This window comes from Homarus americanus, unplaced genomic scaffold (assembly GCF_018991925.1).
Source record: "Homarus americanus isolate GMGI-L3 unplaced genomic scaffold, GMGI_Hamer_2.0 scaffold51859, whole genome shotgun sequence".
In the NCBI taxonomy this organism is placed as follows: domain Eukaryota; kingdom Metazoa; phylum Arthropoda; class Malacostraca; order Decapoda; family Nephropidae; genus Homarus; species Homarus americanus.
Window position 1 is genome coordinate 18,212,201 of NW_024711292.1, and position 20,910 is coordinate 18,233,110.

A 20,910-nucleotide genomic window follows, 5' to 3' on the forward strand; every position below is an offset into this window, starting at 1 on the left:
TGATATTCATATTCAAAGCCTAAAATTCAAGAACTGTGTCCTATATACTTTGCTTAAGCTAACAAGTACTGTAAATCGTATTCACAGACATGTACTGTACTTTACAACTACTGTATGTAATGAATCACCACCCACATTGTAAAATTTTTCTCCATTCTTTATAGTGTTCATTTCTGCATAGGTGTAAACTAATATCTTAAGGTCCTTCCATACAATAAATACTTTTTATATACTGTAACTAATTTATAGGATCATCAATAGGGAATTAAAACCATTAGTTTGAGGTTTATTTTTAATTCATGGTCGCTCATACACACCATATATATTTATTAAGGCACTTTGACATCTATCTTGTGACCTTCAGACTTGTCAATACATGCAAATGTGCATTATTCTTTGCATGAGACCTCACTATTTGTATTACATTACTTAGCTACCTATCTCTTAGGCTTTCATAATAACAAAATCAGGCTAAAAATATAATGTACATGCATCCAATAACTAAGAGGTGAAATCCATGTGCTCATTAGACTCGATTGGACTTCAAATACACAAAATACCTTAAATATTACCTATCACAACTACCCTAACAAAGTAAGTAGAAAAAATATTTTCAAACAAGTCATCTACTACAATAATTGGTCCCTCTAATCCAGTACTGCACTGCAAGGCACCATACCATGACACACAGGTAACAGGAACTATCGTTCAGAAATGAAAGAGCTAGGTGACTAGACTGGCAAATGGCTATCCTGAAAAAAAAAACTGCTCGCCTTTATCCATAGAATAGAATTTATGATGCGAGTATTGAGATATGTTATCCAGGACTCTCACAGGCCAATCTAATAAAAGTACTTATTAATGAATGAAAGTGGAAGACATAGCTGCAAAAGAACCCAGAAAGCAATGACATGTTCCCTAACCGATTCATCCTTCTGCTCCCCCAATCCTTAAATTTGCTTTTTAATACTAATCAGATACTTAAAAAATAAAGATAGTTCCAGTTTTGTTCATTAAACACAAGGAGAAAAATAAATACTAACATGAGAAATTAACAATAATGAACACTGATACTGATATTCACTCTGAAATTTAAACATAAACATACAATACACAGCTACAAAGTTGGAGTAAGGTGTTAATACAAATGTATAGCAAGACATCTATATACATGTTATTAATTAATATAAAAGACAAACAGATTTGAGCTTTCACATATTTAAAACCTTATCCTTGTGATGACTGCATATGGTATAACAAAGCTACTTGTGCACCAATGAGTATTTTAAATACTGTAATATGCACCATTTGTTAAAAAAAATATCTGATAAGAACATTTAAGAAAACCCATACCCTCTGCCACAATAAAATCCACATAATAAAACATGAGCAAATTTGGCATCCTTGTATAAATCCATGAAGGGGTTATCTTGGGGGAGTCCTGATGTTCAGTTGGTGGTCCCCTGTCATGGTCAGTTACTTTACTCAAGTAGGAAAAAAAAATAAATAAATAGTTTCTAGCTGTAGGCTTAATGGGTGTGCCTAATCTGATAATCCAGGCAGGAATCCTTTAGACAGGGCCCTTTCCTTGAAGCTTGTTGGCCAAGTCAGTAATGAACTCTTTGTAGATCAGAGGATCCATGTTCTTTGCTGTGAGAAATAAGTACAAATTCATTAGATTTCATTGAAGTACAAAAATCTCACACCTTTAACCTAAAAAATATATCTGATCAATTACACACTTTAAAAAGAAAAATGCTATACTGCATTCAATAAAAATTAAGAGAAACTTACCTAACTGATACAGAACAAACCAGTCACCAATCTGGCACTTGCGGGAGATAGCTTCCACATTATCGGAAGATGCAAGGCGGGAGCGAGTCCTAAGAAGGATCTGTCTAAATGCTGGGGTGAAGGTGGCCAAGCGGTAAAGAAGACCAACCCCAGATATCACAGCTACAATGATGAACCTGGAGAGAAAATAACTTTAAAATCCCTAATAAATACATCTCTCTCTTAAAAGGTTTTTGAATAACAATTAAAAAACAGGATAAAATAAACTTAGCAAACATACCAGAACCAGAGGAAAATGTAGATCTTTTCATTGAAGATATTGAGAGGTAGGACACAAAGCCCATCATGTCTTTCAATTGTGCCTGAGGCACCATACTTGTGGAAGGTGCACTTTGCCACCTTGGGGAATACTTCATCCATTGGGTCGTGACGGGAGCCAAACTCTTGTTCACTAAACTCAATGACACGAGTGCCATACGTTGTGAACTCATAGCCCAAGAACCTTGGTGGAAAAAATAAATAAAAAATCGATACACAAACTCAAAAGTACTTAAAGTACCAGAAAGTATTAATCAAATATAAAGAACAATATATGAACAATGAATTTCCCAAATAGCTACTGTGCAAAATACTGTATACCATTTTACTTAATACTTCATGCCCACTTTTCACAATAAAAGAAAGGTAGCTCAAATTAAGAGTGGGTGTTTGTTATGCTACAGTGCAGTACACTGTATCTGGGATTTTGGATACAACAGATTCTTTAACCAAATGCACACCCTAGGACTAAAGTTGTTGATAGCTGTACAGAACCTACTGTACACTAGTGACCTGGCAATGTGAAAATATTTAACTGCAATAGGGGTACTTAATCACCTATTTTATTTTAACCCTCTCGCGCACGAGATAAATTTCAAGTTTTCCAGTTCCAAGATCACATCTCTGAGGCCCCCAGGGTAGGTGAGACAGTGCATGATGAATACTTTTTTTTGCTTTACTAATTTCCCCAAAAAACTTGCTTTTTATGGCATAAACCATATACTATATCTTTGGCTTCGTAATCAATTTCTCGGCAACATGATTAAAATAAATAAATAAAATTAATTAATAATACAAGTACAGTACAAAGCTATTTTTAGTCACTTCTAAGAAACATGAGAAAAAAATACACAGCAATACGTTCACAACCTCCTAGCTCAAAATTGTCTGAGCCAACTGGTTAAGTACTATACATTGCTAGAAGTGGAATTTTATGAGCTTTCCATAGCAGTAATCAAGTTTCTGATAGGACCAATAGTTTTTGAGAAAATACAAATTGATTCTCAAATTATTATTCTTTGTGCCTATATTGATGTAAATTATATTGCATCTTGTAGCCAACACTATAACAAAGAGAATGGTACTGATAAAATTTATGTACGTCTAGAAAATCATCCTCTTTCAGGGACTTTGTTCGAGACATTGTCACTATGACGAGGTTGTATAGCCTGATACTGTAACGGCTTTTGAAAACTAAACACTTTCCTTGTAAATATGGAAAAAAATTACATTACACAACTATCACTTCACTAATCCAGTAGTTGAGGCAGCCCGCACAGAGTTATGGAAATTTAAATGGACGTGGCTCACACTCACGGTCTGACTGCCAATTTGTTTATTGATGGAACTTTCTTACTAACATGACGCATAAAATTTTGATGCAATTCTGCTGAAAACTTAATTTTTGGCAATTTTTTACAGTTTAGATTCGATTTGCGTCACTAAATTTTATTTCTAAACTTATTAGTCTTATTTTATTTATATCATATTATAGTTTTACCTTATGATTTTCTTCATTGCAAGAGATCACAAATAGGTTCCATGCAGCTGTCCATAACTTTATTCCTAGGACCTGGAGTGTACCACATAGTACTGGTATTGTACCCGTGTGGAAAAAAAATATGCACTCTATACAGATACCATACCAAATAGAGTACAGTATTCTCATCAATTATGCACTCCATTTCTTGAAATCAGTGATTTGTTCAAATAATGTAATTCCCAAGCAAGTCACATACCTGTCTGTAAAATAAATTTGGCCAATGACATTAATGAAGTTCAGAAGTTCACAGAGGAAGAATCTAAATGCGTAGAAATTGTGGTTGTGTAGATTGACGCTAAAGTAATCCACCAACATGGCCTTGCGTTCCCGTTTGACATCGTCATCCAGGATGGGCGAATTAAGCTGCATAACAAGCATCTTCACCTTGCCACCCTCCCAGATTTTCCATAGATACCGGGGAATGTAGAACATAATGGCCTGGAAAAAAGGCACAATTAACATGTCTTAATTAATGTACTGCTACTGGAACACATGGAATAAAACCTATCCAAGTAATGTTGGTTTGTGGAGTTCCTACAAAACCCAACACAAATGCATTATAGACAGGATGGGTTATTTGTATTTCTTCCAAGAAGGAGTCGGAAATTATTGTTCAAATAATAACTTAAAGCTACACTTTGGCATCATATGGGCAGACTACAACAACACCTGCCTCTCCTGGCAACAACACAGCAGTCCCGGCCGTCTCCTAACTCAACTACTTCTGGGTCTCCTCCCTGTCTCTACTCTGACGCTGTCAGGCCTTGTGCTCCGAACGGTGCCCCCCCACAACCCCCCGCCAGTGACATGGCACAGATCATATCCCTCTTCCAAGAATTTACCAACCGTATTGAATAACTCTTCGCTACACTCTGTACCACCATCTCCGACCTACTCTTGCCATCTGTTGCCACCCAGTCACTCCTCTCTTCTGGTTTGACACAAGCTGGTAGTCCCCCTGTGAGCCCCCCCCTGCTCACGGCCTACTCCACCGCCGGCAGCCTTCACTACTGGTGTAGTGCCTACCGGGCCTGCCCTGGTGTGTCCTGCTGCCCCAGAGCGATGTCCTGCCCCATCTTCACGACACTTGGTGCCTCAAACTGTCCTCCACCCACCGCAAGCCGCGCCCACTCCTGTGTCTGAGCTGTCTCCACCAGGGCTATCTGGAGCTGAGGACACCATCCCCGGCTACCTGTACCCCACCGACATGTCGACGCACACACCATCACAATTACACTAAAAGGTGTGTCCCTCAATGTTGTCAATGTCTATGTGCCTCCCTCCACCCCTACTGTACCTGCCCCACCACACCATATCACCTCCACCACCCCCACGCCTAGTACATTGGCATCCCTGAGCCTGGCCGCACTGTTTGTAAACTTTGTGGTCAACCGACTCTCACACCCTCTTTCACCACATCCTCATTTGCCCTATGACCTCCTCCTACAGGTCCCCAGTCGTTACCAACACCTCTTCCCTCCCTGACCAGATATCCCTCCTCCTAGTGACAGGCCTGGCACTTGACATTATTAGGGACCTGCCATGCTTTACCATGAACAGATTAATTGTACCGGGAATTTCCTCCCACACACACTCATCATTCTGTCACTTTATGTAACTTACTGACAAAACCCTTGACCCTTCAGGCCTTGACGCCCTTAGTGCACGAGTCATAAAGGTAAGCATGAACTCAGCATGCTTCCCAGTTGGGCACTGTAAACGCTTCTGCGCTTCACCTTGCACAGGATGTAAGGGGGTGCCCAATAAACTAGCCCCCACGTGGGCAATCTGTAAAAAAAATCTGTAATCTGTTTTGGGTAGAGAACCTCCAATAGTGACGTCATCGAGAGCAGCGACATCTGGACGACTACGTCATACACCCAGCCCAGCTGAGCAGATGTAAACAAGAGGATTTCTCCAAGACACTACAATCAACTCTACGGTATTAGGTATTTCACAAACAATCATTAAGTATATATACACATAATATATATAATTTAAAACATATCTTCACACGGTAGACATCGTGATAGATTATTAATTATAAAGTGCCTTGTAACAATTAATGGAAAAATAACATACAATTAATTATCACTAAAATTACATTTCACATTACCTTATTGTGAATGGATTGGCAAAGTTATTAAACATTTAAATCTAAGAAACATTTGTGGATCATTCATATATTGTTAACGATCAACTTAATGAAAACTTAGATAATAATTCAAGTGACACTGTTAACACTGACACATGTGAACTCGAAGGTGCGCATGAATTACAAGTCATTGAACCTGAACTAACAGTAAACACTTCCATAGAAGTTAGTGAAGCAGTCATATATAAAACAAATAACGAATTATTATTTACACAACTTAGGTCAGGACGTTCTTACGACACTACACCTCTGCATAGTAACCTACCTCTGACAGTGTATTGACATCTTCTTATCAATGCACGAGTAATTTACCAGCATTGCCATTAACTAGTAAACCCATAACCACTAACATGACTAACCCAGTGACGCAAGCAACTAATGTGTGGAAAATATTACCACAGCATGATCGGATTCGAGCCTTCACAGGGGAAGAACCTAACTATAATGTATTCGCATTTCTCCGAGCACGTGAGGATGCGACGAGACATGACATAATGTCCAAGATGACGAGGATCGTAAAGCATTTATCCGTGGTCACATTAAACCAGTGTTTCACGCAAGTAACCTAATGAATGCTTCAGCCTTTACTAGATCAACATATGACGAGTTCAAAAGAAATTTGATACGATTTTTTGATCAGGGAGATGACAGCCATCTCACATGGGTTTTTAGAATGGTAAGCAGAACATTAACGCGAATCCAAGCACAGGATCTCTTCATGGCACAGTCTATGGCGGGACAGGCTTATGACGAAACGAAAACACACTAATTTATGCTCTAGAATCAGGTGAGGAGGACAATCTACCAAAGTTACCTCTTCCGTTCAAACAGTTTGAACTGCAACAAGACATACTGCACCGTACAACAAAAACAGTGCAGGATACTGTCACACAAATTGTCGGACCTGACAACCTACGAGACATGGTACTCACTCTGTACCACAATACACCTCAAGCAGGCCATCCAGGGCGTGACAAATGCCTTGCAGAAATAAGAAAATCTTACTATTGGAGTACAATGAAAAGGGACATCGAGCGACACATTGCTAATTGTTTATCTTGTGCTCAACACAAGGGAACTACGATGCACCCTGCTCCAATTCTCGAATACCCGACACCCGAATGTCCATTCAAAACAGTCGCAATCGACTTATTGCAACTGCCAAAAAGCCATCAAGGCTCTACCTACATACTTGTGTGTGTTGATCACTTCTCCAGATTCGTGATTCTAGTCCCCTTGGAATATAAATCCGTGGAGACTGTGGCACACGCTTTAGTGAAGCATCTCATATGTCCGTTCACTACACCTAAGGTTATTCTATCCAACAACGGATCAGAATTTAAGAATCAACTTCTTGAAACCATATGCCAACAATACGGCATTCAACAAAGCTTCACAGCAGCTTATCACCCACAATCAAATGGCCTAGTTGAGCAGCCCAATCACAAAAACCTAGAGATTCTCAGACATATAGTGAATACAATGCAGGTAGCATGGGCGGATTGGTTACCTCAAGAAGCAGCGTCAATAAATAGCTTCACAGGCAAAGCACCCTACTATATCATATATGGGGCCGATAAAAGGTGACCCTATGACATACTTACAGGACCTACACAACCTGTATATAACATGGATGATTATGCAAAGAAGCAAATCAATACCTTCACTGACATCCATGAAAAAGTGCGTAAACAATTAGCAGCATCGCGCGCTGAAATGATTTACACACAACATAAACATGCTAGGCCTATCAAGCTTCAAATAGGCGACGCTGTCATAATAAGAGAACCTGAAAGAATCTCTAAACTTTTGCCGACATTTTCAGGACCCTTCCTGATAATTGCCAAAGAGCGCGGTAGCAAATTCAAAATACTTAAACCAGATACTCAAATTACCGACATAGTACACGTGGATAGATTAAAAAAGGTGAGCTCTGACTTGCTTCCCACCATTGTACACGACGTTCCTACAGTAGACTCTACGTCTGCACAAAATAAAAACAAAAACGCCCAAGTCGTACCTACGCAGGTCGTAGACACTACAAATACACAAGCTGTATCCAATGAGTATCGCATGAAACTACGTTCTGCATGTACAGATTAAGCGTAGATAGATGCACGTCTGTATACTACAAGCTCAGAAATGTGATGTTATATAACACAAGCTGTTATTAATCTCCTTGACGCTTTGCAGATAGCCAAGAGAGATCTGTAATTAACCCCTATCTATGATGTTATTCTTGTATGCATATCCTATTGTTTTCTACTTCTAAGTTAAACGACCCATGTTTCACCGGCATGTCGCGGGAGCCGACCCTATATATATATAGTACTCCACCAGCAGACGGAGTTCAGTTCAGTCCAGTCCTCTTGCCATTCAGTTCACGTTCTTTTGAGTGACACCCGTAACCTGTTACTTATACTTCATTTTATTTCTGTGTTGTTCCTGTCGCCACCAATGTGGATTATCTATGTGAGTACCTATTCATGTCTCTTATGTGTTCATCAGTGCTTGCTTAGTTACATTTAAGTAATTCAGTGTTGTTTCACGATAGTTAATTTTAGTGTTAGTTATTTTATGCTTATGCAGTGGTTACGTAATCCTGTTTCGATGATTTAGTATCATTTCTGTCTTAAAGGTTTCGATAGCGAATTAATTTGTTGTGACAGCCTACGAGGCTCTTTATCGTGTTAGTATTTAATTTAATTAAATGCTTAAAGGTTGACTTTATTAATTTTTATCCCCTTTTGATTTACTTCAGTTTTTTTTTGTTTGGTTATGCCTAGAACCTGGATATTAAAGTAAATTAAGAGACGGCGTATATAGGTATATAGAACAAAAGTCAAGGACAAAGTTGGGCCTTTAAAGTCAGGGAGGGGAGAAGTGATAAATGGCAGTGAGGAAATAAGCAAAGCATTGAACAGCTAATTATCAGTTTTTACAGAAGAAATTTGCGAGTAAATTCCAGAGATGGAACTGATATTTAGAGGAAAGGAAGAAGAGACATTAAAGAATATCACTATCAGAAAAGAGGACGTTCTTAAGAGGATAAATAAACTAAAGAAGACAAAATCTCCAGGGCTGGACGAAATTTTCCCTGAGTCTTGAAAGAGTGTAGGGAACAGATTAGCGGACCCCTTGTAAATTTATTTACAAAATTATTAGACACCGGAGTTGTGCCAGACTTGTGGAAACATGCAAATGTAGTACCCATAATCAAAAAGAGAGACAGAGCATCAGCGTCAAATTACAGGCCGATCATTTTGACGTCAGTAGTGGCGAAATTTCTTGAATCAATTATAGCAGATAACATCCGATCGCATCTAGAAAAAAGCAAATTAATCCATGACTCATGGGTTTACAAAGGGAAAATCTTGTCTAACAAATCTGCTGACGTTTTTTAGGAAAGTCTTTGAGGTAGTAGATAATGACAAAAATTACGATGTTATTTACTTAGACTTTAACAAAGCATTTAACAGAGTACCGCATCAGAGGCTTCCGAGAAAAATTAAGGCTCATGGTATCGAGGGGAAAGTTTTAAATTGGACAAAATCATGGCTAACCGATAGAATGCAGAGGGTCAGCGTAGATGGTGTTAAATCTGAGTGGGGCCGTGTAACCAGTGGGGTTCCCCAGGGGTCAGTAATAGGCCCACTCTTGTTCATAATCTACATAAACGATCTAGATACTGGGATCAGCAGTGACATAAGCAAGTTTGCGGATGACACCAAAATAGGACGGCAGATTAATTTAGGGCAGGATGCAAATGCATTACAGGAGGATCTAAATAAACTGCAGGGGTGGTCTGAAAAATGGCAAATGAAATTCAACACCAGCAAGTGCAGCATACTTAATATTGGAAGAACAAATACTGACAATGTATACAGTCTTAACAACATCAACCTAGAGAATCGACTTGTGAAAGAGACCTAGGGGTACTTGTAAGCCCGGACCTACGGCCTAGAAAACAGTGCGTTAATTCGAAATAAGGCAAACAGAGAATTGGGTTTTATATCTAGAAGTGTAAGTAATAAGAGTGCAGAGGTCTTATTGCAACTATATCTTGCGCTAGTCAGGCTGCACCTCAGTTATGCGGTTCAGGTCTGATGCCCTTATTATAGAATGGATATCAATTCACTAGAGTCGGTGCAGCGAAGAATGACGAAAATGATTCTGGGGCTTAGAAACCTTCCATATCAGGATAGGTTAAAGAAACTTAACTTGCATTCCCTAGAAAGACGAAGAGTGCGGGGAGATATGATAGAAGTATTTAAGTGGATGAAAGGAATCAATAAAGGGGATATTGATAAAGTTCTTATAATATCCGAGCAGGATAGGACTCGGAGCAACGGATTTAAGTTGGACAAGTTTAGGTTTAGGAGGGAGATAGGAAGAAACTGGTTCACAAATAGGGTGGTGGACGAGTGGAACAAGCTTAGCAACTTTGTAGTAAGCGCTGGAACTCTGGAAAGTTTCAAAAGGAGGCTAGATAGATTCGTGTGATTGTAACTCTCGACAGGAGCTGCCATGCACAGGCCAACCGGCCTATTGCAGACTCCTTATATATATATAATATATATATATATATATACATACATACAGTGTGCATGTGCGCATGCGTGAGCGCCACAGCTGCACAGCGACAACAAGCGACCACGTGGTCGCCACTTTAAAATGGGCAATCAAACTGTGACAACATACCGTATATACTCGTCTATAACCCCCCCTCGTTATCAGTCGACCCTGATTTTTTGACCAAGAAATCGTTAATTTATGATATTCCTCGTTTATAGTTCCACCCACGTTTTTGAGGGTAATGGAACAACAAAACCACTAAAAGCGCTCTACGTCCTATAAACTGAGGCTCGCCGTGCATGAAACACAAGTGCTGAAGGCAAATTGTTTACCATTTATTATTACGACACTGTACACTGAAACCCGGGTAGTTTCAACAAAAATATTGTATATTTCCATTCAAGTATTTATTCAAGTCAATTAGGAGGGAATATTAATGAAATACAACAGTTTTTAAACTAAACCATTCGAAAAGCGATTACGGTAACATCTTTTGAACGAAAGAAAGCGAAAGTCATTGTTTTCGTCATGATTTTATCCCACTTTCCACTGTAATACGTATGTAATTTCAGCAAAAATATTACATTTCCGTGAATGTATTATATCAAGCACAGTATGAATAGAATATCATTGTAATATATCAGAATTTTAACCGAAAACTATTAAAAAAACGAGTAACATCTCAAGAACATCGGAAGCTTAGGTAAAGTCTTTTGTTTTCGTCATGTATTTTATCCTATTTTACATTGAAATACGTCACGTTTCCACAAAACTACTATTTATCTCCGAGAATATATTCATTCAGGCGCAGTTTAGGTAAAATAGACGAGTGATGTAGTAGTTTTTTAACTGAAAACGATTCGAAAAACACGTACCCTCTAGCCCTGTTCAAAGAGAGGACTGGGAGAAGCTGTTTGGTGCTGCAGACGATGACAAGGAAAATGATTTTGATGGATTTTAATGAAAATATTCAGAAATATGGTATCGTAGTATTTATTCAAGTCAATTAGGATAGAATATTATTGTAATACAACAGTTTTTTAACTGAAAACCATTCGAAAAGCGATTACGGTAACATCGTTTGAACGAAAGAAAGCGAAAGTCATTGTTTTCATCACGATTTTATCCCACTTTCCACTGTAATACGTACGTTCAGCAAAAATATTACATTTCCGTGAATGCATTATATCAAGCACAGTATGAATAGAATACCATTGTAATATAACAATATTTTGAGTCCTACTCTTTCCATTTACAGAGTACTGTACAAGCTCATAATAATGGCTCCTAAAGTAGATAAACTTCGTTGTGTGAAGAGAAAGAAGAACACATTGAAATTGAGTGACAAACTTGAAATAATTAAGAAACTAGAACGTGGTGTGAGCAATACTGTTCTAATGGAAACATACGACATTGGAAAGTCTACAATTTATGATATATAAAAGGCAAAGAATAAAATTTAATATTCACAGCTTTTTCATTAAAACTGCTCGTTTTGATAAATGAAGCATGCTATATTTGCAAATGAATAAACTATCAAAATGTACCTGTTCATTTCTTCTTTATTCTTCATTAAATTTGAATTTTAAAAGTACTGCCTGAGAATCCGGAAAATCCGGACCGACCCAATCCCCAAGCATTCCGGATTTTTGGACTTCTGTAGATATATATATATATATATATATATATATATATATATATATATATATATATATATATATATATATATATATATATATATATATATATATACATATATATATATATATATATATATATATGTATATATATATACACCCATATATATATATATATATATATATATATATATATATATATATATACATATATATATATATATATATATATATATATATATATATATATATATATATATATATATATATATATATATATATATATATATATATATATATATATATATATATATATATATATATATATATATATATATATATATATATATATAATATATATATATATATATATATATATATATATATATATATATATATATATATATATATATATATATATATATGTATATATATATATATACTGTATATATATTTACAATACCTGTACAGGTAAAGGAAATTACTGTTTCTAGAACAAATGGCTCCCTGTCCCTGCCATGAAAATGCCAGAAACTTTATAACTACTCACAGACATTCTTGGGAACTACTCACAGACATTCTTGGGTACATCCAGGGTGTCATCCGTGAATAATAAAAGACGAGAAATAAAAATCAGCAAAATTGGGGGAGGGGGGAGGGGGGGGGGGCGCCTGTACTTATAAATTATACATTATTATATAGGCACAGTATACAGATACAGCAACTTATGTGAAAGTCAATGTCCATTGATAGGCAGCCTAATGTGCATGCATGGTGGGCAGATTAAACAATTATAGTTACTTAAGATGGCCTTTTTTTTCTGACCAAGCTAACCTAACCAAACCTATCCTATAACCTAACCATTAACAACACAGCAGGGGTGGTTCAGTTCTGGTCACCGTACTACAAAATGGATATAGAATCCCGAGAAAGAATTCAGAGGAGAATGACAAGATTAATCCCGGGCATTAGGAACCTTGAGTAAAGAGACAGGTTAAAGCATCTTAATTTGCAATCCCTCGAGAGACAGAGTAAGGGGGCAATATGAACAAGGTGTATAAATGGAAGTGATATAACAAAGGTACTCAAACTATCCAACCAGGAGCGAACTCGTAGCAATGGTTTTAAATTATACAAATTTAGATTTAGGCGCAAGATAGGTAAACACTGGTTTGGAAATAATAGTGGATGAGTGGAACAAGTTACCAAACTTCACTATTAACTCAAATAGATTGGATGGTTATATTAGCGACAGGGGTTCGGTGTAAGCGGGACTGCCCAGTATGGGCCAATAAGACCGCTGCAGTTTCCTCCATTTTTATGTTCTTGTGGTCTTAATATCAAATTGGGTGGGGAGGGGTTGTCCAAGAAGTTGAGGGTTGGGGAACAAGGCCAGAACAGCAAGCCTACCCAGCTGTTTTTTTAACTCTGACCAATATCATGGGCATTTTGAGGCTATGTGCACTTGATATTTGGAGATATTCTGAGGTCAATAGCAATTATTTTTTACTATACAAAAATGCCTGATTACATTACTGCATTAAAGAAATAGTATTTAAATTTTCTAATGAAAAGGGGGGGAAGGGGGTCTGGATCCCTCCTTGGATCCGCCCCTGCACAGTCCATCAATGTGGCTGCCGTACCTATATCCAGTGTGATTTTTGGTGTATATCTGCCATACCCGTATCCACTCGGTGTTAAATAAAGATTTTAAAAATGTCAGACAAGACAGATTTAGGTATGACCATCTAAAGTGACTTCAAGATTGAATAACACATCTCTGCAATTCCAGAGGTGGAACTGATATTTAGGGGAAAGGAAGAAGAGAAATTAAAGAATATCGCTATCAGAAAAGAGGACGTTCTTAAGAGGATGAATAAATTAAAGAAGCTAAAATCCCTAGGGCCGGATGAAATTTTCCCTCAAGTCTTGAAAGAGTGTAGGGAACAGATTAGCAGACCCATCGTAAATTTATTTACAAAATCATTAGGCACGGGAGTTGTGCCAGACTTGTGGAAACAGACAAATGTAGTACCCATAATAAAAAAGAGAGACAGAGCATCAGCATCAAATTACCGGCCGATCAGTTTGACGTCAGTAGTGAGGAAATTTCTTGAATCAATTATAGCAAATAGCATCCGATTGCATTTAGAGAAAAGCAAATTAATCTACGACTCTCAACATATGTTTACAAAGAGAAAATCTTGTCTAACAAATCAGCTGACGTTTTTTAGGAAAGTCTTCGAGGTAGTAGATAATGACGAAAATTATGATGTTATTTACTTAGACTTTAGTAAAGCATTTGACAGGGTACCGCATCAGAGGCTTCTGATTAAAGTTAAGGCTCATGGTATCGAGGGGAAAGTTTTAAATTGGATAAAATCATGGCTCACCGATAGAACACAGAGGGTCAGCTTTAGCAAAGCATTTGACAGGGTACCGCATCAGAGGCTTCTCATTAAAGTTAAGGCTCATGGTATCGAGGGGAAAGTTTTAAATTGGATAAAATCGTGGCTCACCAATAGAACACAGAGGGTCAGCGTAGATGGAGTTAAATCTGAGTGGGGCCGTGTAACCAGTGGGGTTCCCCAGGGGTCAGTACTAGGCCCATTCTTGTTCATAATCTACATAAACGATCTAGATACTGGGATCAGCAGTGACATAAGCAAGTTTGCGGATGACACCAAAATAGGGCGGCAGATTAATTCAGGGCAGGATGCAAATGCACTATAGGAGGATTTAAATAAACTGCAGGGGTGGTCAGAAAAATGGCAAATGAAATTCAACACCAGCAAGTGCAGCATACTTAATATTGGAAGAACAAATACTGTCAATGTATACAGCCAGCCGTAACAACATCAACCTAGAGAAGTCAACTTGTGAAAGAGACTTAGGGGTACTTGTAAGCCCGGACCTACGGCCTAGAAAACAGTGCGTTAATGTTCGAAATAAGGCAAACAGAGTATTAGGTTTTATATCTAGAAGTGTAAGGAATAAGAGTGCAGAGGTCTTATTGCAACTATATCTTGCGCTAGTCAGGCCGCACCTCGATTATGCGGTTCAGTTCTAGTGCCCTTATTATAGAATGGATATCAATTCACTGGAGTCGGTGCAGCGAAGAATGACGAAAATGATTCCGAGACTTAGAAACCTACTATATCAAGAAAGGTTAAAGAAACTAAACATGCATTCCCTAGAAAGACGAAGAGTGCGGGGAGACATGATAGAAGTATTTAAGTGGGTGAAAGGAATCAATAAAGGGGATATAGATAAAGTTCTTATAATATCCGAGCAGGATAGGACTCGTAGCAACGGATTTAAGTTGGATAAGTTTAGGTTTAGGAGAGAGAGGAAGGAACTGGTTCACAAATAGGGTGGTGGACGAGTGGAACAAGCTTAGCAACTTTGTAGTAAGTGCTGGAGCGCTGGAAAGTTTTAAAAGGAGGCTAGATAGATTCATGGATGATAAGAGACTGGTAGTAACTCTCGACAGGAGCTGGCATGCACAGGCCAACCAACCTATTGCAGACTCCTTATTTTCTTAAGTTCTTATGTAAGTCACTGGAAAAGCTAATCAGATGTTGGGAATGATAAAAAAAAAAAACTCGTTTGATTGACTGTGCCATGAACCGGTCAATATTTTGTATAAGATTTTGGGTGAAATTGCAGATTACAGCAACCAAAGAATCTGATAAATAAATGTTACCGAACCTAAAGTAATATAAGATAATGATCATAAAAAAAAATTCTATCGGTTGATTGTAGCGAATTTCCGGAATTCTGTGGTTGCTGTTTACTGCAATATTACCAGATTTTTGGGTGAGGCCACACTTGGAATATGCTGTTTAGGCCTGGTGTCCATACGAACATACCTGAGGAAAGATATTAACAAAATTTGCCTGTGGAAACAGACAAATGTAGTACCCATATTCAAAAAGGGAGACAGAGCATCAGCGTCAAATTACCAGCCGATTAGTTTGACATCGGGGGTCCGACTAATTACCCAAATGTAGCCGCAATGAAGTCAAATAATGGTCCTACATGAATAAATCGGGTTACACATCACTTCTCGACTAGTATTTGGTGTCACAAAGTAAAAAAAATTGGAAAAAGTTATTTAATTTGAGTTAATAGATCGCGTGCATGTACCGAGGGAGCGAGTAATTACCCAAATGTAGCCGCAATGAAGTCAAATGATGGTCCTACATGAATAAATCGGACTGCCAATCACTTCTCGACTGGTATTTGGTGTCACGAAGTCACAAAAAATTGGTAAACTTAATTTAATCTGAGTTAATAGATCGAGTGCATGTACCTAACCTAACCTAACCTTGACTAGTATTTGGTGTCACGAAGTCACAAAAAATTGGTAAACTTAATTTAATCTGAGTTAATAGATCAAGTGCATGTATCTAACCTAATCTAATCTAATCTAACCTAACACAACTCAGATTAAATTAAGTTTACCAATTTTTTATGACTATGACACCAAATAATAATCGAGAAGTGATTCACAGCCCGATTTACGCTTGTACGACCATCATTTGACTTCATTGCGGCTACATTTTGCTACATTTGGGTAATTAGTTGGACCGGACATCAGCAGTGGGGAAATTTCTTGAATCCATTATAGCAAATAGCATCCGATCGCATTTAGAGAAAAGCAAATTAATCTACGACTCTCAACATGGGTTTACAAAGGGAAAATCTCGTCTAACAAATCTGCTGACGTTTTTTAGGAAAGTCTTCGAGGTAGTAGATAACGACGAAAATTACGAAGTTATTTATTTAGACTTTAGCAAAGCGTTTGACAGAGTACCGCATCAGAGGATTCTGAGAAAAGTTAAGGCTCATGGTATCGAGGGGAGTTTTAAACTGGATAAATCATGGCTCACCGATGGAACACAGAGGGTCAGCGTAGATGGTGTTAAATCTGAGTGGGGCTGTGTAACCAGTGGGGTTCCCCAGGGGTCAGTACTGGGCCCACTCTTGTGCAAAATCTACATAAACGATCTAGATACTTTGATCAGCAGTGACATAAACAAGTTTGCGGTATTTAAATAAACTGCAGGATTGGTCAGAAAAATGGCAAATGAAATTCAACACCAGCAAGAGCAGCATACTTAATATTGGAAGAACAAATACTGTACTGTCAATGTATACAGCCTTAACAAAATCAACCTAGAGAGGTCGACTTGTGAAAGAGACTTAGGGGTACTTGTAAGCCCGGACCTACGGCCTAGAAAACAGTGCGTTAATGTTCGAAATAAGGCAAACAGAGTACAGTATTGGGTTTTATATCTAGATGTGTAAGTAATAAGAGTGCAGAGGTCTTATTGCAACTATATCTTGCGCTAGTCAGGCCGCACCTCGATTATGCTGTTCAGTTCTGGTGCCCTTATCATAAAATGGATATCAATTCACTAGAGTCGGTGCAGCGAAGAATGACGAAAATGATTCCGGGACTTAAAATCCTTCCATATCAAGATAGGTTAAAGAAACTAAACTTGCATTCCCTAAAAAGAAAAAGAGTGCGGGGAGATATGGTAAAGTATTTAAGTGGGTGAAAGGAATCAATAAAGGAGATATAGTTAAAGTTCTTATAATATCCGAACAGGATAGGACTCGTAGCAACGATTTTAAGTTGGATAAGTTTAGGTTTAGGAGGGAGATACTGTAGGAAGAAACTGGTTCACAAATAGGGTGGTGGACGAGTGGAACAAGCTTAGCAACTTTGTAGTAAGTGCTGGAACTCTGCAAAGTTTCAAAAGGAGGCTAAATAGATTCATGGATGATAGAGTGTGGTAGTAACTCTCGACAGAAGCTGCCATGCACAGGCCAACCGGCCTATTGCAGACTCCTTATTTTCTTATGTTCTTATTTAAGTTGGATAAGTTTAAGGTTTAGGAGGGAGATAGGAAGGAACTGGTTCACAAATAGGGTGGTGGACGAGTGGAACAAGCTTAGCAATTTTGTAGTAAGTGCGGGAATGCTGGAAAGTTTTAAAAGGAGGCTAGATAGATTCATGGATGATAGAGTGGTAGTAACTCTCGACAGGAGCTGCCATGCACAGGCCAGCCGGCCTATTGCATGTCATATGAAAGAAGGAGCTTAGAATAACTACACTCAAGAAAAGAAGAAAGTGCAGTGACTTATAAGAAAGCTTTCAAATCATGCCAAATCATGAATGGTGTTGAACAGATCCACAAATCAAAGTTTTTCCAAGATAACAAAAACTGTTTGAAGGGATATCACAAAATCCTCAAGAAACACAACAGAACGAACAGTAAAAAAAACTTCTCACAAAGAGTAGTTGTTGACTACTGGAACAGACTACCAAACAATGTTATAAAGTCGGCCACAGTAAATAACTAAGAAAAATTACAGTAAGGTAGTAGGCAGCTACCAAACAGGGAGGTACTACCGCCTGGGAAGATGTTGGAAGCAAAATGTGTTGTCTAATGGTAGACCCTGCTGCCATATGGCATCACGAAAATTGTGACCAAGTCCCAGCTTGCTGATCTGACTTTCTGCCTCATTTACACACAATTGCATGGTCTCAATTGTTTATCTTACTATTGACAACACAACATACATATATTGTTTCTCACTTCCGATTTTTTTCATTTTTGTACTTATTATTATTAATAGTAATAGTATTATTATTATCATTATTAATTTACTTTCAATTTTGTATTAATTATAAATTTTATTTACTATGAATTATTATTATTACCTTTTTGTATTTATTATTATTATTCATACAGTATTATCATTATTAATTTATTTTCAATTTTGTATTATTTATTTTAAATTTTATTTACTATGAATTATTATTATTACCCTTTCGCCCCCAGGCCCCGATGTGGGTTAGTGACCTGTGCCCCAGGTGTACTAATCCCCGTAAAAAAAAAAAATATATATATATATATATATATATATATATATATATATATATATATATATATATATATATATATTACTCATGCAAGCTTGGAAAAACACACTGGTAATTTTTCAGGAAATTCGAAGTGGTGATATTTTTTTTCTTCATATTCATCCCACAGCATCCAGTGACGGACTTGTCATGATTTGCTTTTCTTGTGCACGATTTTAGCTTGTGCTCAACAACTAGTTGCAAATGCAAATCAACCAAGGTGGTGAAGAAGAAATGGCCTTCATTTTTTCTGTATTTTGTCTATTTACCAATGTTTTAATCGTTTTCTTTATTACATAATTAATATTAATGTATAATAATAATAATTCTCGAGTCGTCTGAATACATGTGTAATTTCTATTTTTGTTTATTTACCAATGTTTATTAATATTCATGTATAATAACAAAAATTCTCGAGCCGTCTGTATACATGTGTAATTTCTATTCGTTTAAATAGTAACTTGCAATTTGTCGCTAATACCAGCGCCTAAACGGATTTGGTATTGGTGACGATTTTTTTTTTGGGGTGACGAACCGAGTTGGTGACGAAATGGGGTGTATCCCCTCAAACAATTACATGCACGTTTGCACATTTACATACCTAAATATACATATGTAAAATAATATACCAGGCTTATCAGTCTATTGCACATGTTAATGCAGTTTTTTTCAGTAAGTTTTGTCCAAGCGGCATTCAAAAGCTCTTAGGGTTTGAGTTGCACACGTTCGTAAGAATGGAGGAATCTGCAGTGGGCATACTATTGGCACATACTAGGCACCCCCATTTATACCCTACCCATATCGTTCCATTTAATCCCAATTAAAACAGCTCTACGACAGCCACATACGGTATGCCATCTGGAATATAACAAGACTCGAGAAACCAGGTTTGTACTTCGATTCAAATGGAAATCATTTGTTAAGACTTTCTACAGCTGAAGCCTTTTAATAACCAGTAGGTGCAAACGAACCACCTTGCGCTGCACCACATTAATTCCAGTGAAATCCATTTTGACGTTCGGTAAAATTTTACTTTCACACAACCATGGAATCTAAAGAATTTTATCTTTGCACTCAATAGTTTAGACAATTCTAAGACACTTTTCAAACTACCTTTCTGTACACACTGGAGAAGCTTACCTGAAGGTTCATAAAAAGGGTGACCCACTGGTAGTACTTGTGATGTTTTATCTGGTATTGGTCGTCCGGCCCATGTATTTGAGTATTGGCTACGCCAGGGTGAGGAACTTCCTCACCTACCACAGCTCCAGTAAGGGACGGGATAGTGAAGGTCGAGTGGATCCAGCAATATGTATCCATGATCGAGGCGTCTACACCTTCGACGATACAGTCTATGGGGTCACCGAAGTATTGCTTCTGTGTTATTAACAAACTAAAAGCCACCAAAAGAAACATTGTCGCCTTGTAATGCATCCGAAATATATTATTGTCGATACTCACGGAGTCTATCTTTAATAGACCCCGGATAGAGCCAAACACATCATACATTTTGGCGGTTCCAAGTTTCGTACACAGCACCAGTACAAAAGTATCTCACAAGACGGGCAGCGCGGTGAACTAGTGTTCCCAGTCAGAGTCGACGCCACACTCCTTGGTAGGCTGGTCAGCTGGCTAGCCTCGCACAGGCTCCCACAAGGGCCGTTCCTGAAAAGGAGGAACCTCGAATGGCAGGTTGTGTAGGGGCATGCAGCAACTTTTATCCTGAAGGAATGTTACTGTTCAATGCAGGGTTAATATATGTGATTAATTTCAATATTGAGTTAAAAAAAATCGTGGCCTACACCAGGATATAAAGATAATTTGAACAGAGACAAAGCCACCATCATTTGCCCGGAGGACGGCGGTCAGTGGGCAGAGACGCTCATCACATCTGCCAATATTGACTTATTTGTTATTGTTATGAAATGATGTAACATTTTTAAATAATATA

The 20,910-nt window shown here is 37.7% G+C and overlaps 1 protein-coding gene across 1 annotated transcript; it reads right to left on the reverse strand.

The window, feature by feature from the left end:
• Positions 1 to 278: 278 nt before the first annotated feature.
• LOC121854485 (innexin inx2-like) lies at positions 279 to 20,573 on the reverse strand. The gene is made up of 5 exons (XM_042349194.1): positions 20,100 to 20,573; positions 3,852 to 4,093; positions 2,075 to 2,296; positions 1,795 to 1,970; positions 279 to 1,650 (listed from the first exon to the last, which is right to left on the reverse strand). The coding sequence occupies exons 1-5, from the start codon at positions 20,466 to 20,468 to the stop codon at positions 1,571 to 1,573; spliced, it is 1,089 nt and encodes a 362-aa protein (XP_042205128.1). The 5' UTR covers positions 20,469 to 20,573; the 3' UTR covers positions 279 to 1,570.
• Between the last annotated feature and the right edge of the window lie 337 nt (positions 20,574 to 20,910).

Coding starts and splice junctions, on each gene's coding strand:
- LOC121854485 (XM_042349194.1), bottom strand. CDS start 20,468: ATGTATGATGTGTTTGGCTCTATCCGGGGTCTATTAAAGATAGACTCC. Junction 4,094..20,099: donor CCCTTTTTATGAACCTTCAG/GTAAGCTTCTCC, acceptor CCTTTTTTCCAG/GCCATTATGTTCTACATTCC. Junction 1,651..1,794: donor GTTTGTTCTGTATCAGTTAG/GTAAGTTTCTCT, acceptor TATTTCTCACAG/CAAAGAACATGGATCCTCTG.